General features: G+C 39.8%; 1 protein-coding gene across 3 annotated transcripts in view; it reads left to right on the top strand.

Moving 5' to 3' along the window:
* GATA4 (GATA binding protein 4) overlaps positions 1-17,472 on the top strand; it is a 67,906-nt gene that overhangs the window by 13,064 nt on the left and 37,370 nt on the right. Inside the window, exons 1-2 of one of the 3 annotated variants that reach the window (XM_032215420.1) lie at positions 3,982-4,410; positions 9,319-10,107. In XM_032215420.1, the coding sequence (XP_032071311.1) occupies positions 9,582-10,107 (526 nt within the window). In that variant the 5' untranslated portion in view covers positions 3,982-4,410; positions 9,319-9,581. Of the gene's footprint in view, positions 1-3,981; positions 4,411-9,318; positions 10,108-17,472 lie in introns of those variants that run through there. The other 2 variants (XM_032215422.1, XM_032215421.1) reach the window with 2 other exon arrangements.

The following is a 17,472-nucleotide window of genomic DNA, read 5'->3' as shown; positions in this document are numbered from 1 at the left end:
AACTAAATAAATTATAAATAATAAATTACTATAATAAATTATAGTCAAGTTAGTTTTTCTTCTGCCCCCACCTACTTTTTGGATCAAAATGTTCATGCTGTTCAAAGGCTACATATTCCTGCCCTTGAAGATAATCTGCTACTAGAAGGTATCCTGGTGTCCATTACTAGTCAAAGCTAGTGATGGGTGGGATCAGATCAATATATTAATGAGACCACCCCTCCCCTTTCTCCCTCTCTCTTTTTTCTAGGTCTACTATCACTTCTTTCTCAAGTTCTCCTTTTCTCTGCTACCACTCCCCTCTCTGGCTGGGTTTGCATGCAATCTAGGCTAATTTGTGGTTTAGCTCATTGCGCTAACTCACAAAGTCAGCTTCAGTAAGTCATCGTTTAGTTAATGAATGAATATGACTTTCTTCCTCTTCCTGTTTCTCTGTCTTCGTCTCTACCGAGTGGCTTGCCAAGCAAGAGAGAGATCTCTCTCACTAAAGTTTTTCATTGACCATTTGTAAAAGTCAATGCCACAAAGCCACTGATGGCTCCAACTGAGTCATGGCATTTAAGGTCTTCTTTACATTACAGTGGTCACTTAAGGTGGTACCTATTATAGCCACTAGGTTTCTTGTCCCCCAAATATTTATTATTGCTTTGTTTTTTCCTCCTTTAATTTTTGAATCTCTCTTCTTCCTTACCCCAAACTGACCATCTGGTATGTTGCTAAACAAAGAAATAAGCTCCAGTACCTTTTTCTGAGAATGTCATTGGGCTCATATGAACTCTGGAGACATTCAAAACAATAGTAGGTGGATGCAACCCAGTAAGTCAGACAGGAGAGTGTCAAACTATCCAGAGAAGAAGAAAAAGGTAATGCCAGAAGACCAGTTAGTGATAAGGGTCTGTTTTGCTTGCAAGGATGGGTATCTTTTGCCTGGTGATTTTTAATGTTGTGTCTGCCTGGGAATGTATCTCACCAAATTATTTTTGTCTTTGTCTTTGATACAGATATGGGACTTTTGCATCCTTGAAAATGGCTTTCTTGCAGCTGGCAGCCCACAATAGGCAAACCTCTTCATGACAGCCATTTTTTGAGACCCTTTTAACATTTTCCCAACATTTTAAAGACATCCTTTGGCTCAGAATAGTTGCAGTCCCACACACGAACTCTTTTCTAAATCTCACCTCCACATTTTGCCTGTTAGCTCCTGCTTTGTGTCAGTGAGTTCCAGAAGTTGTTTATAGCTTGGATCCAAATTTTATAGTAACTCTGCTCTATAAACAGTATTTGCACAACATGCTTCGGTTGGCTGATTTATATATTTAATATATTTTGAGCATTTACATTTTACAGGACAATCAATGAGGAACCAGGTTATGTTTGCAGAATACGGAGTGAAAACAAAAGAAACAGAAACACTAGCAGTTCTCATACAGAATACTACATTTGGTTAGTTTTAAAAAGTAATGTTTGCCTAGCAGGCAATCTATAACATTTATGGTGAGTCGGTATAATGAATTAAATTTGACTCACTGCTTGCAGTTTTTTCTTTATGAAAGCAAATGTAATTCCTCCTCCAGTTATCTCCTAATTAAAATCTCTATCTTTATCTTATTTATGTTAATGAATAAAGTGAGGTTGCAATTTGATGTTCATCAGATGTTTTGGACTGCAGTATATTTTCCATCATCCTTGATCCTTGGTCATGATAGCAGGGCTGATGGGAATCATAATTAAAAATGGAAAGCACCAGATTGAAGAAGAATTAGAAGCTCTCTAACCAAGCTGCCCTTCTAGAGATGCCCTCCATTCAGAAGCAGAGACAAACCATACCAACCACACTTATCTGATTGACTCAAGAAAGAGGGATCAAGGTCTATTTTTCAAGTGTGGGTAGCATTGTAGCATAGAGAAATTAAATTGAGCTGACTTTGGGAGTTCTATGTTCAATCTCTCTGAGTCATGTAATTTAGTGATTGAATTCTCACAGTGTAATGTCCAAATTAATAAAATATGCCCACACACTGTATGCCACATACATGCCACAGTTTACATCCTATGTATTTACTACTTTGTAATGAAATTAGCCTAATTCATTTCTCAGAATATGTTGGACCTCAAAATTGTCAATTCCATTTCAGCCCAGTGTGGCACATTGTATGAATGCAATTAGTGAGTAAATCTGAGCCACCAGAGAGTTTCCATGAGTTTCCTTCCTTCTTAAGTTCACCTTCCCAGTCACAAATGGGGGAATGCAAGGGGAGAGAAAGCAGAGATGGGGGGGATGAGAGGATAGAACACTTTAATTTTTTCTGACATAAGGAAAGCAATTACCAAAGGGAACTAAACTGCAGGAAGCAGAATTCAGAATGTTGACTGCTGCTGAGAAGGTGCAACTTCAAATTCTCCTATCCTTTGCTTGGAGCTCAATAGTTGATTCTCAACGAAGGCGAGGTAGTCATTTCTCATGGCAGTGAATATTATTTGGGGGGAAGATAGGAACTGCAACCACCAAAGCATTACTGCAAAGTGGTTGGGAGCATATCACGCTCCTGGTTGGATCAGGATTTTCTCATTTTCCTAGGGTTTCTTTTGGAGGAGAGGGGAAGGAGATTTTTGTTTTGGTGATTGTGTGCGCCCATTAACCCTATTTCACACCATATACTCTGATTTTTAAATGTTTCCAGCCTCAGAACAGTGGGAAGCTGGTTGGAGATTGAGGAGGCTGTTCAAAAGAAGTTCAGGAGCTGCCTCATAGGGTTGCAGAAGGAATTAAATGAGAATAAAGTTGTAGATAATCTGTCTTCAGAGCTTTGAAGGAAAGCCTGAGGCATATATGGAAGAAAAGTCAGTAACTTAAAGGGAGTCCTGCATGTTATGTCATCCAATCTCATTCCTCTTTAATGCAGCATTTCCAAAAGCTGCTGTCTTTGCTAATGTGATAACTCCAGCAAGGGAGAATTGACCATTGCCTTGTTAAACTGGTTCACTTCACCCAAAGTTGCTTTCCTTCCACCCTTTAAATCCAGCAAGTTCTATACCTCCAAGCACATTTGCAGAATGGGAGTTCGCTCTCATGCACTTCTATCCACTTGATCATTTGATCACATGGGGCGAGTTTCTCCCCAACAGTAAATCACCTGACCAAAACCTACACGTTGATTTGAATTGCCCCTAAGTACAGTCCTGTTTTGTAGAGCCTGCAGCTGTCAGTCTTTTAGTAGTGGACGTTCCTGCATGGGGTGGAGGGTTGTTGTTGGCTTTTTTTTTCTCTTTTATCCTCCTCCAGTAAAATGAATCAGAAAGGGGTCCCAGAGGGAAATCTGCATAGCGGCAGAACTCACTGCTAAAGATAGGCAACGGTACTCCCTGACGTGGAAGCAATAACAGGTATGCACAGAGTAATTTCTGTAAGCATTTCTGCTGCATCCCTCTCTTGACACGGAGCCTACCAGACGAGACTGGGCATACGGTGGCAGTGATGATGGCAGTTGAGAAACACATGGGGGGGGGGTACCAAATCAGGAAGGAAGGGTGAGGGAGAAATAGTTAGAACTCTACTCATGTTGTTTGGGGGCACAAGTTGAAAGTCGGTTTCTCACACCCTGAGCTTATAACTGCACCCAGTTGCCCGCAAACGTGGGTACCTATGTGTCTGTCTATCCTTGATTGTGTGTGTGTGTGTGTGTGCGTGTGCGCGTGTGTGTGTGTGCATGTGTGTATGTATGTATGTATGTATGTATGCATGTATGCATGCATGCATGCATGCATGCATGCATGTATATTCCCCCACAGGAATGAAGCTTGGCGCCGGCTGATGGTGCAACAGATACCCTCGTTCTCCCCCCCCCCCGCCCCCAACTCATCCCGTCCCCTCGCCACGTGGTGTGGAGAAGCCAGTCACCAGGGTGGAGACAAGAAAGGAAGAGTGTAGGGAAAGAGGACCAAGCGAGGGGTGGGGGCTGGGGGTGAAAGAGAAAAGCCGGGGAGGGAAGGCAAAGCGTCCCATCCCTGGCTGCCCAGAGTCAGAGCGGCGTCGGCGGCGTCACCGGGAGCGAGGCGGGCCAGGCAGCGCACCCCGCCTCATCGTGCTCGCTCCCCGGCCGTCCAGGCAGGGCTGCAGAGAAAGGAGGGAAGGCGGACTCGGCTCCGGGCACCCAGGAGGCCCGGCCTGGGCGGGGGTGGGTGGGCGCTTTCGCTCCCGGCGTCTCCGTGGCCTAGAGGTGGCGGCGGCGGGCGGGCGGACGCGCGGGCCACCCAGCTGAGCGGCCAAAGCCGTCCGGGCGATCCTTCCCACCGTTGCGCCGCTTCCCTGCTTTCTGACAGGCGCCCCATTTCCAAGGGTTCGATCGGGCTCCGGCGAGACAGCAGATCGCGAAGGAGCCCAAGGCGGCCAAGCGGAGACGTTGGAAGCAGGTCGGTTTGGCTCAGCGGGAAAAAAAACTTGGAGCGACTCTCGGTTCCTTTCTAGTTCCGGAACTCCGACGCACCTTTGGCGGCCCTTTTCGTCGCTGTAGTCTTTCTTTTGACTTCCCGGTGTTTTGTCCGAAGTTCTTGTCCGAGCAACCTTTACCCGAGAGAAACGTCGCAAGGCGACTTTTCCCCGGGTGGCGAGTGGGGTTTCTTGTTTAATTCCGGGCGCCCCCGCTGGAGTGAAGGGAGCCCCGGTTGGAGCGAGCCTCGCAGATGTTCTCGCCCAACTTTTCCTCTCTCGTCCGCCGGCATCGCTCTTGCTGTGTACAGTATTCTCTTCTGGGTAGAGACATCTCGAAAATAAATCCCTTTTCTCCCAGCAGAAGAAATAATAACGAATGTAGTTATAGAGGGCGAAAAAATTGGGCGTAAACATCCTTTTATTTATCGAACTTGAAAAATAAAGACCTTAATAATAACGCACGAAATATGACTTTTCCCCATAGTTTTGGTAATATTCCTATACTGTATTCCGGATTTTAGGTGTATAAATCATTTTGTTTTGTTTTAATTAATAGCTTTAGTTGTTTTTTTGAAGCAGCATTCACAAGTCAATCCAAGGTAAAGGGTTTTTTTTTTAATTTCACCGACCTGAATTCGATTTCTATGTGCGCCAAATTGGTCAGAAGAAAAAGCGCCGAACTTTCTTTGGCTATTATTATTATTCTTACTTTTGTTCCTTTTCTGCCATTGATTACTTCAAGCCTGCAGGATATTTGGGGATAAAAATTGCTTTTCTTTCCTGTTTATTCCAATTAAAAGGGGACCCATCCACTGAGCCCCACTCAGTTTGTTTGTTTGGGGGTTTCCTCAGAAAATCGGCAGGCCCGTAGTATATTCTTTGGTTCAAAAACAGCAGAATTCTGGTTTTCAAAAGGAGTTGGGAAAAGATTAGAAACGTTAAAAAAAAACAGGAGGAGATATTACAAATATAGGCCTCCAGTTTTTTTTTATATTGCCCCTTTCAGAATGAGTGAATGTACTGTGTCGCATTATTATTATTATTATTATTCTACCATGTTCTTTCTTATTCTGTTGTGATTGTTTTAAAACAGCATAGGGACGTAAAAGTTTTAACCTGAGCTGGTAAAAATGGCCAGAAACTGTGGATCTGTTTCAACTATTTATTACAACCAGTTATTTCTATTTGCAATAGTTTCAAATATTAACACACTTTTTCTCTTCAAATCTGCTTTGAAAGTACATCAATAAAATGATTGTGCGCTTTCATGTAAATATTTCTAAAAAATGATGGATGGAAATAATGACTTTTGATGTAATTCTGGAATCTTTATGCTACTTTGATTTTACTTTAAAAATATTTAATTCTTCTTCTCCATTTACTTATAACAAAGAGATAATGAATTTAGTGTTAAGGGCTCATATTTGCATTCTTCAGATCTATATTTTGAATTAATTGAATTCCATTATCCAATAAAAATCACTTTCAAGTCCATTGATTTTGATGGGAAGATTAATACATATTAGGTAGGTAGTGGGTAAACTGTGTTTCTTAAAACACAATCATCCTTTGGTGAATTGTGCTCATATGTGACTATTTTGTAGAAATGTATGAAAGGTGCCTAAATACAACTATTTTGTTTTATATATAGTGTTTTTCAAATGTTTTTCTAACTTCTCTTGAACAATTGCTTTATAGGTACCCCCTGTGCCACTTAAGATTTGCTTGCTTATTGGCAAATGATTTTACTGGAATATAACAACAGACATGTTTTCTCAAATAACTGTGAAAAAAAATGTAGTGGTAGTAATATGTGAGCAATTGATATGAAGATCAATTGCTAAGATGATTTTAAGGCAGTCAGGTTAGGTGATTTTTATTTCACTAGAAATAAATTAGAAACTGGGGGGAGGGGATGAACACTAGCTTTTTCTAGTTCTGTCCGAGATTTCTTTCAACAGTTTTCTTTCACACTTCTTTCGTTAATTTCACTTTTTAAATCAATCTTTCTTTCTTTCTTTCTTTCTTTCTTTCTTTCTTTCTTTCTTTCTCTCTCTCTCTCTCTCTCTCTCTCTCTCTCTCCCTCCCTCCCTCCCTTGGAGACTGATGAATATGGTTTTGCTTGAGGCATTGAAAAGTAGGATGGGACGGAAAGGGACAGGAGGGGGAGAGGAGGCGGCAATCCGAATTCGCACTTAAAAAATCCACAGCTGGAATATAGCTCCATGGGCAACTCCAGCCGTCCACATTTCACTTTTAGAAACAGCGCCAAGGTCCCGGGTATGTAGCCAAGAGAAAAAGTGAGAGGTTAGTAAGCCTGTCTATAAAACCGATCCCTTTCCAGGGAAAACTAGTAAGTCCTGAAGACCGTGATCCTAGGCCTGCTTCCCAGAGACTAAGACTCATTAAATGCAGCAGGATCACCCACAGACGAGGCCAGCACAGGATGGCTCTATGAACGGAAAACAATTCTTGGATAATTATTTGTAGAGCCATGCAATCCTAAGTCTCCTCTGCAATCCTTGATGGAGAGCACCCCTTCCCGCACACCAGTGCTCGAGGTGGTGAAAGAGGTTTCCCAGACTCCCCCTAACTTTAATCTCTGCTTTTCACTTAACCTTCGAAACTTGCCAGTCCAGGTTGCTTAAGATGATCTGGGTCTGCTGGGGTCTAGAAGACGATGGGGAAAGGAAAGATCTGGGGAAAGATGACAGTAGGCACCGGTTGAACGTGAAGCAACCTGGAGTCTCCAGGAGAGGTTTTAGTAGTTTATTTAGAATGTACATTGGTGCATGTAGGAAGCTGGTAAACCCTGAATCTCACTCACTCTAGCTTCTGTTGTTGGGCAAATAGGAATTTTGTCCAAATCTACCATGTATGCACAGCTCAGTCGGTTTCTTGTTCATAGATTCTTTTTCAAAGCCATGAGTTTGTTTTATAAAAAGGAAGTAATGAACAGAAGAGAAACCTCTGAGACTCTTTGGCACAGAATGGCCAAAGTCTGTCTGTACACATTTGATTTATAGGTCACTACTGCTCTGGGTACATCTTGCACTTTCTTTCCCTCGGGTTTGATCTCAAAACCATATTATATGTGGATTCGCCCAAGACTACACTAAAGCAGGAGTAAGCATTTTATGGTGTAGTGTGTTGTCAGAACTCAGCTGTTGTTTTAGCATGGTTATATAAAACAGGGGATTATGTTACACAAATATTCGCTTCAGCATAGTATGCATGTTAACCTGTATATTGTGTGAATGCAGTCCGTAAAGCAACAACTTATTTGCTTTGAAGTAGAATTTTTAAATGGTTAAACTGGCTATGGCTGTTTTAACCATTCTTTTATATAAAACCGTCACACACAAGAGTGATTAGAAAACAAATCACAAATAGACTTTTATGGCTGAGTGGCCAGGATAAAATCAGGATGATGATGCACTTTGATATCTCCAGAGGGCATAGATTTGGGGTGTGTGTGGATATAGGATTTAAGTTAAGAAGAGCCTTTAGATCTAATAGTTGTGTACTCACTAAGATTAGGGAAAGATTTTTAATATCCATGTACTGGCAGCTCTGATGGAAGTGAAGCATTGCCATTTTTTGTCTTCTTTAGAAAATTCCACTTGGTGACAGTGGTGTGTGTGTGTGTACGTACATGTGCATGCAATGTATCTTTATATGCAGAGTTAACTGATGCTTGTAAACAACACTCAATTCTTTCTGTTCTTCATCATTTACTTAGAGTAGCCACAGACCATTAAGTGCTAGGCAACAGCATAGTCAACCATAATGGTTATATAGATTGTATGTCAGGAGTGTTCTTGCCAAAATGCTAAATGCTAAAATTTTGGAGATGTGTAACTAAATGCATATTCAGCAAAACATTTTTGAGTTTTGTTAAACTGGGCCAGCCTCAATTTACATTGAGAAGTTTTCAAATAATTTATCAGGACAACTGGAAGGGCAAGTCTTGTTCTCATTTGGAAATGAACAAGCTCACTTTGTTCCTGCATCAACAGAAGTTAGAACAGCCTTCCCCAACCGGCTGCTCTCTAGATAGAAATATTATTAACGGAAAATTTTTTTAGTTGAAGTCCAATACATCTAGCAAGTTTCAAATTGGGAAAGGCTGTGTTGAAAAGCTGCATTTCCTTCGGTTTTTGCAAGCACAGACATATTTTCCTATTCTGATATTTTTAGCTGTTTCTGAATTCATTTGGTGGGACCTTAAATTGATATGTGTGTGTGAAAATTAATAGTGCTATGGGTGTACAGTATGTTGCAAGCATTTTCATGCAACAATTCATCCTATAAATTATTCCTGAATTTGCAGGAATTCAGATCATGGTCACAGTCTTAGTCCACTGGAACCCATATTTATGGTGTAAATTTCTGTAGTTTGAATCTCTGAGATATTTTCAAATTTGGAACTAAGACTATTTTTGAAGAAGAAAGGACTACTGATCAATCATTTGTAGAATTCCATTCAGAATTACAACAGCACTGAAACAGTGACTTACAACTGTTGCAGCTTGGCAACTGATTCATATTTATGACGGTTGCAGCATCCCAGGGTCATGTGATCACTTTTTGTGACCTTCTAACAAGCAAAGTCAAATTCACTTAACAACCTTATCTCTAACTTTAACAACTGCAGTGACTCATTTAAAAGGAAGGTGCAAGGAAGGTTGTAAAGTCACTTAACAAATGTCTCACTTAATAACAGAAAGTTTGAGGTCAATTGTGGTCATAAGTCGAGGACCACCTGTATCTCTCTAACCTCTTCCCCAAACCTTACTAAAAATACTTTTAATGGGGAGGCCTTTCTGCTTTCTTTTTCTCTTTTTCATTCTGGATACAATCTCATTTTAATTTTGCCTCTGTTGTAGGTGTGAACTGAAGATCCAAAGATTCTGCCGGCCCTGATGGCTCAAATAAGACAGGAAAGATCGAAAGTGGAACCTAGGCAGTTCTGTTAGGGATTTTTCCTGGCTTGGAAACCATCCTCGCTGGATCTGAGTTGGAACTGCATGGTCCATCCTGCCCTTTGTGGAGGAAGGTGACTTCATACTTGCCTTCAAACTTGGATCTCTGGAGATAACTTGTCCGTGTGGTTGGGTTGCAAATCAAAGCCCAGTCTACACCTTCAGAGATGTACCAGAGTTTAGCAATGGCAGCCAACCATGGCCCACCAGCATATGAAGGGACCAGCAGTTTTATGCACACCACAGCTGCTGCTTCTCCTGTATACATACCCACCACAAGGGTCACTACCATGATCCCCAGCCTGCCTTACCTCCAAGGGAGTGGTTCATCCCAGCAAGGCAGCCCAGTCTCCAGCCACTCCATTTGGACTCAGCCTGGAGCTGAGAGCGTTGCTTACAACCCTGGATCTTCTCATCCATCAGTATCCCCAAGGTTCTCCTTTGCTACTAGCACCCCCATACCAGCAACTACTTCCAGAGAAGCATCTGCTTATAGCAGCTCTCTTAGTATCTCGGCCAACAGCAGGGACCAGTATGCTCGGAGTTTCAGTGGCTCCTATTCCAGTCCATATCCAGCAAGTTATATGACCCCAGAATTGGGCACCAGCTGGACTTCATCTCCCTTTGATAGCCCCATGCTCCACAACCTTCAGAATCGAAGTACTCCAGGAGCTTCAAGGCACTCCAACATAGGTAAGAATGAATCTTCTAAACTTTATCATACCAAGAAAGGTCATTATTATTTTCAGTATGGAATGGAATCCATTTGGAATGGATTGTATGACATTGATAAAATTTTAAAAGATAAGACATACTATGCAGCTCAGTGAATTTAGCAATTTAGCATACATAGATTATCAACAAAATGCACTTTTTCTCATTTTGTCAGTGAAGTAGTCTTTTAGCAGATACCATAAATAAAAGAACTCAGGGAGATAGTATTTACAATTTCTTCTTCATCAGCTTTAGAAGCCAGCAATATTGGTCCCAATGACATAAATGTGTCTTTTATAAGGATCAAGAATCAACAATATGGTGATCTCAGGTGCATTTTAAAAAATGCACCTGAGATTAAAATCAAAGAAATTCTATTACTTCTAATTCCACATAGTTCTTGCTTTTTTTTTTACCCTATTTATAATTTTCTGCACTGGTGAACTGCTTCCTATTAGCTTCATTCCATTACAATTACAGTCCTGTTACACTGTATCTGGGAGGAAGTCCTTATGGATACACTTGGAATTGTTTCTGCTTATGTCTTGCTGTCCCCATGATCTTCCTCCATCCTATAATTCTGGACTGAAAAAGACCTACTGTTTGCTTCGGTTATAAGCAACAAAAGAGTCATGGTTATATTTATTACTTTGTATCATTTGATGCCGAAGGAGGGCGTTGGCTAACCTTTGAGGTCTTTGCAACATTAAGCAATTTTTAATCTACTATTAAAAGTGTATTGCATAAAAATCATAACTTTAAAGCTTTAGTTCATATGGATTAAACAATTAAGGCTCAAAGTACTCACCTGTACAATATACCCTGTTAGCATTACAAATGTTGCAGGTTGTTTTGAGAAAGGCATAACCTTTGGGACAGTATTTCTCAACTTTGACAACTTTAAGAGGTGTAGACTTCAAATTCCAGAATTCCTCAGCTAGCCAAGGTTGAGAAGCCATGCTTTGGAATAACGAAGAAGGGTACTGTCTCTTGTGAGCAAACTTATTCCTGCCTGTTCATCTGTAAATCAGTTAAAGGGCCTCATGTATATTTGCCTAGGAATCCTTTAAAAAAAATTGAAATTATTATCTTACACATTCAGTGATAAATTGGTAACCTATGGACTGTTGGAAGCGCTGCCATTCTAATCTCCCAGTCAGCCAGGGTCGTGTGTTTACCTTTTAAAAAAAACCATATATAATGTTGATGCACAATAGTACATTTTTCTGCAGAAATTCATTCTATTGATGTTTGAAAAACTGAATAGGGTGTATATAAGAACCTTCTCAGAAGAAGCTGGCCACAGGTATAAGTTCTCTGGAAAAAATAAATTGAGGATTTTAAGCAATCCATTACTTGGTATGATGTGCTTAGTATTTTGCAATGGTGTGTACCCCCTAGTATTTTGCAAGAATATATATATATATACAACCACACGACCCATCATTCCACTTACTGAAACAAAGCCAGCACTCCACACACTCCTACCAAGATTTATAGAAAGACGGCAGCTCTGACCACACTTTAAGCCCAAAACCCAGCCTGAAGGTGGCAAGTGAGATCTTGCCGAAACGTTGCCAAGACAATCTCAATCTTACATGGGAAAAGACCTGAATACAACAAGACCAGCATACCTACACCCATGTATGTATGTATGTATGTATGTATGTATGTGTGCGCGCACGTATGTATATGTGTGTATGTGTGTGTGTGTGTGTGTGTAAATTAATTATATATATCACAAGATTACACACACACACACACATGCACACATGCTACCTGTGAAATCTTGTAATCTAATTTCAACATTCTTTAGTTATGAGATGAGTTATTTTACTTTGGTTTCAGTTAAGAGTTATCAAGATTCCCTTGCTGATTAGACACAATGCTAGAACAGGGGGAGTGAATGTAAATCTGAAGTTTAAATTAGCCCACGGTCTACAAGGACCAGGAAGTATACACAAATTACAACAGGGTTTTCAAACTATGTTCTGCAGAATCCTAGAGTTCCATGAAAGAGTAAGGGAGAAAAGGATAGTTCAGTTCAGATGCAGTCAAGGGTGGCCAAGGTATAGCGGGGCTTGTCATACGACATTCAAAAGCTTCACTCTCACAGTTTCAGTGGCTCAGGATGTGACATCATTCTGAATGAGCCTGAAAGATAGGCAGTGGCAGGGTGAAAATGATTGCCACAATTTTTCCCTTGGAAAATGCCTTAGCCATGCAGCTATAATTGCCTTTGGGTGAATGCGTATCCTGCCATCTGCAAAGGAATCTTGTCCCAGCTCTGTCTCTTTCCCCCCTCCCCTGAAAAAGGTGAAATGGAAGTTTTGAGGGTGAATCTGTATGATTCAGATAACTTCAGTGTTACCTCAATTAGAGTGAGCACAAATTTGATGGATTAATTTGATTTTTTTATTAATTTGATTAATAAATAAGTTTCATTTTATTTCCCATTTCCTATCACTAGAGGTTTGCTCTTTGATCAGAATTTCAGGAATTTAATTTTTTTAATTAACAGGATCCATAGCCTAAACAAGTTTGAAAATCTCATAACACTACATAACAAATTTGTAGCACACTTTGTCGTATTTAATATGAGTAGCATTTTAACATTTTTGCTTTACTAGTGCAGTACAGTTATTGCACAAAACACTGAAATCCTCCTGGAGTTTCACTTTATAGACTTGCAATTTATTATCAGGAAGGCCAAAAAATGAACCAATCACCATATCTTTTCAACCTCCCCTCTCTCTCCCTCCCTCCTCCCCCTCTTCCTTTCTTCCTGGATTCAAGTATTTAGTAATGTTTCTGCTCCCATTCATAGAGAAGGAGAGAGGGAAGTGAGGAGAAAGAAAAAGGAAGTTAGGATTTTAACATCATTTGTTTGATTAGGTTACCATCCTATAAGGTAGTATTTCCCAGCCTTTCAGATATATTGGACTTTGAGTCCCATAATCCTTTTCCAACCTGAGGGCAACAGAATGGGATAGGCTTCTAGAAATACTTTCTCGTGATGATGCAGTCAGCTTTCCTATTAATTTGCTTTTCTTCTGCTTCTCTTTTAAGAAGGTCAGGAGACAAGATAATTAACTGCCTTTCTGTTTTTTTAAAACATTATAATAACCCTAAGGGGTTGGTTAGATTGAAAGAATAGTGGCTAAAGGTGGTTCAGGGTTAATCAATTTTTTTATCAGAAGGTGGAAAGTTGAATCTTCATTTCCCGAAATTGGCTGGTTATTTTGACCACTAGACCACACAGGCATTTGATGTGAGTTAAGTTGTGCTATCCTTTGATTGCTAGTTTTATGTAAGTCCAAATCAATTTGGCTGAGGGATTTTTTCTTCCATTCATGCCCTCCTCTAGAAATGGAACAAAATTGAGAACCTAAAATTGGGACAAAATGATTATTGATTGGCGGCAATAATTCTAAAGGGTGGAAAGAAATGAAAAATTCAGCTCTCATTTTCCTTGTGACCCTTTTGATCTTTACATGAGTCTGTGTTTATATGAATAAACCAATTGCACTAAACCTCTGTTACATTTATCTTATTTTTTAAAAGATTTGATTCATTTAACTAAATTAATGTTCCTAAATACTTTTATTTTATTTTTTAGCAGGAGCAGGAATTAGAATGATTTACAGAATTCAATATAAAATCATAATTTTGAAATAAATGCAGAAACAATCTGGCAGTTTAGTAAACCCAGTATAAAGAAGTGTACATTGTCAGGAATTAAACCATACTGAAGTTGCTTAAATCTGACAAGAAAAGATAATGTTGATAGGTGCCAAATGGACATCACAGTTGGCCTCTAAGGTGAACCCTTTGAAAGTACACATGCTGTAAATTGGGATGAAGGGTGTATGTGTGTTTGTCTGGGCCAGCTTTTCTTTGAATCTTCTGTCTCAATTAAATTTTTAAATAGTGGATTGGAGAACTTTACAGTAGTCTGAGTGACACTAAACTACAATTTCAGCTTTTAGCCAGGCTATAGGTGTTATAGGTGGCTGGTCTTTTAGAGGTCAGAGCAGCACAATACTAGATAGTGGGGAACATAAATATTGGGGGAGGGATATATAATTAGTTCATTTCCAACTTAAGAAACATCTGGTTGGTTATCCCGGGACAGGATGCTGGTTTAGATAAGCCTTTGATTTGATCTAATATTCTTGTCCAGTTGCTGATAGTATTGGAGATTTAAATGAGTCTAAATTAAGGGCTGCGTTTAGCACAATGCAATTCAGTTCTGATGAGATTTGGGTTCAGAAACAAATGCAATAGGAAGAATCAATCTAGATTTTCAACGGAAAATTTTCAAGGAATAGTTCAATTGTAGACTAAGTTGGAAGTGAAAAACAGCCTCCGAAGACAAATCATTTCCATACTGCTAGCAAGTAAACTACATAGCTGTGCCCACAAAATTACCAGGAATTGAACTTCATTCAAGATTTTATTCCTTCTCATCTTATTACTGGTGTTCCTTTGGTCTGTCTCTTAACAGCAGGCAATATCTGTGACTTTATACTCTGCTGCATGATGAAGTAGGTTAAATTTTCCATTCACACCCAGCACAAGGACCTGTATCACATCTATTCCAGCAAATTGTCTTTTGTTGTGACTGGGGCACTATGTTGGTCTGCAAATGAGGCTGAGCTTTGCAAAAGTTACACACGTGTGTTTGCTTTTGCAAGCTGAGAAGAATAGAGAAGAATAGGGAAATTTCTGTGGAAAAGCCTCCCTTTCTTTCTCACTTATACATATTTAAATGAAACACCAGGAGCCCCTGGGCAGTCAGGCAGAGGTGTTACTTGTAAATAAGATCATAGGTTTTTCTTCAATAAGGATTTAAGAGGAAGAGAAGAAAGATTAGCGGTTTGTTTGTTTTGTTTCTTTTTGGGGGGAAGATTTAAATGGAATTTTATTTAGATAGGATTGATACCATTTTGCAATTTTATGAATTATTTCCATTTTAAGAGATTTATCAGTGATAATGAGAACTTCATTCTGGATAGAATTTGGTCTCTTTCTTCCTTGAAAGGCTGCATTGTTAGGTCAGATTAAATTTGAGATTACCTTCCTCAGATTTTTTTTTTTTTATACAGAATGAACCAGAATGTTAAACTTCAATTTCTATTAGCACCACAATCTAAATGAGACCTGGGCATTTTAGGGTCTGTGGCTCATTTCTAACCCTTTGGCTGTCTCTGTCCAGCCTGAGGCGGTGGGGGAGGGGAGGTGGCAGTGGGTGGGGTATGAAGGCAATCCTCCACAACAGCCTCAGTTTCTCATGTGGCCCTTTGGGAAAATTAATTGCCCACCCTGTTCTAAACCCTGGCGAGTGACCATGGAGGACTCAGTTCATCTCACATGATTCCTTGATGCTGGAGCAATGGCTTCATGATTTTGGACGTGACTGTTCTCAGGTACTGCTCAGTTTGTCTGGATCTTCTCTCAGACGTCAGACCGCTGTGAACTTTATCAAAAGAAAAAAAAAAGAGGAGGTTAAAAAAATCCTCAAAAAATCCTAAAGTATTCAATAAGGCTTTGAAATTTGCTTCATGATGTTAATCCTTTTTCTTGGAGATCTGATTATTAATCCCAGATATTTGGGGCTTCTGGGTCGTTCAGTGACTAAACCAGTGTTTCTCAACCTTGGCGACTTTAAGTCCTGTGGACTTCAATTCCCAGCTGGCTGGGGGATTCTGGGAGTTGAAGTCCACAGGCCTTAAAGTCGCCAAGGTTGAGAAACACTGGACTAAACGATTCTGTGTCTGCTAGAGGTGCTGCCTCCTTTTATTCCTCTTTTCCTAGCATCCCAATGTAGGGTAAAACAGGCCCAGTTCAGATCATGTATAGGTAGTCTTCAACCTATGGCCACAATTGAGCCCAACATTTATGTTGCTAAGTGAGAAATTTGTTAAGAGAATTTTGCTCCATTTTACAACCTTTCTTGCCATGTTTGTTAAGTGAATCACTGCAGTTGTTAAATTAGTAACACGGTTGTTAAGTGAATCTGGCTTTCCCATTGACTTTGCTTGGCAGAAGGTCCCAAAAGTGGATCACATCATCCCAGGACACTGCAGCTGTCATAAATGTAAGTCAGTCGTCAAGCATCCTAATGTAACCATGACGATGCTGAAATGGTCATGAGCGTGAAAAATGGTCGTGACTCACATTTTTCAGTGCTGTTGTAACTTTGAACAGTCACTGAATGAACTGCTGTAAGTTGAGGACTATTACCTACAAAAACATATGGTTCATTTTTAAAAATTTTTAATATTAATACATGTGCCTTTTGATTGGAATTATATATATATTTTAAAAAAATATTTATCATACAGATAATGCATATATATTCTAAACTGTCCAGAGTTGAGTACGGTAACCCATAAAACCAAGCAAATAAATACAATACAGCAAATAAATGAATTGTCCCATATACAATATCCCTCAGAGATTCCTACTCTTTATACTTCTGTTCTATACATCCATAGAGCCTTAGCCCTACATGCTCAGCTCTATTTTTGCTTGTTTGCCAACAAATGGTTTTCTGTATTACTTCTGGTTGGAAATTGTTTCTTTTAGGAATGTCCAGCCTTGCAGATAATGTAAACAAAGCTCAATTGCTTTCTGTTACAAATGTTACCCCTCCTTTTTTTGCAGTTGTCCAACTTTTTAAAACTTAATATGTGAAAGCAAAACTGCACTAGAAGCAAACAATACAAAGCAAATCATGGAGGATACAAGATGTTGCCCCAAAGGTGCTTTTTTTTTCCAGGAGGCAACTGGACTTTCTTGCTTTTTCTTTTGAAGACATTTCACTTCTCGTCCAAGAAGCTTCTTCAGCTCTGGCTGGATGGTGGGGAATGGAAGGATTTATAGTCCTTGCAGACAGCTGACCATTTGCATCCTTTTAGAGAGTTGTTGAGGCTGATTGGATGTTTATCTGTGTCCTCAGGGTCACCTGAGTAGTGCTAATGGTTCCTGTAGTCTGCAACTTTTCTGGAAATCTGTCCATACTCCCCTACCATTTGAGGGGTGTTCATCCCAAATTGCATAGCTAAAAGTCTTCAAAGGGAAAAACGAAGAAGTCGAGTTGCCTCTTGGAAAAAAAAGACAACCATGACTTGAATGACTGAGAATTGCTACAGATGCAAGATGTTATTTTAATGTTAAGTCCATACATTTAAACAAGGCTGGTCCCATTGGAACATTCCATATAGTTGGAATTTGGCTGTGATTTTTCAAAATTCTTTAGAATCTTTAGAATTATATTTATGCACAAAGGAAATATTCTTTCTTACCTTGTGAAATGCATAGTTTCAAATTAGTAAATAG

Source organism: Thamnophis elegans, chromosome 4, assembly GCF_009769535.1.
Source record: "Thamnophis elegans isolate rThaEle1 chromosome 4, rThaEle1.pri, whole genome shotgun sequence".
Lineage (NCBI taxonomy): Eukaryota > Metazoa > Chordata > Lepidosauria > Squamata > Colubridae > Thamnophis > Thamnophis elegans.
Note: the sequence above shows the minus strand (reverse complement) of the source record. Positions and strands in the feature narration are given on the sequence as shown.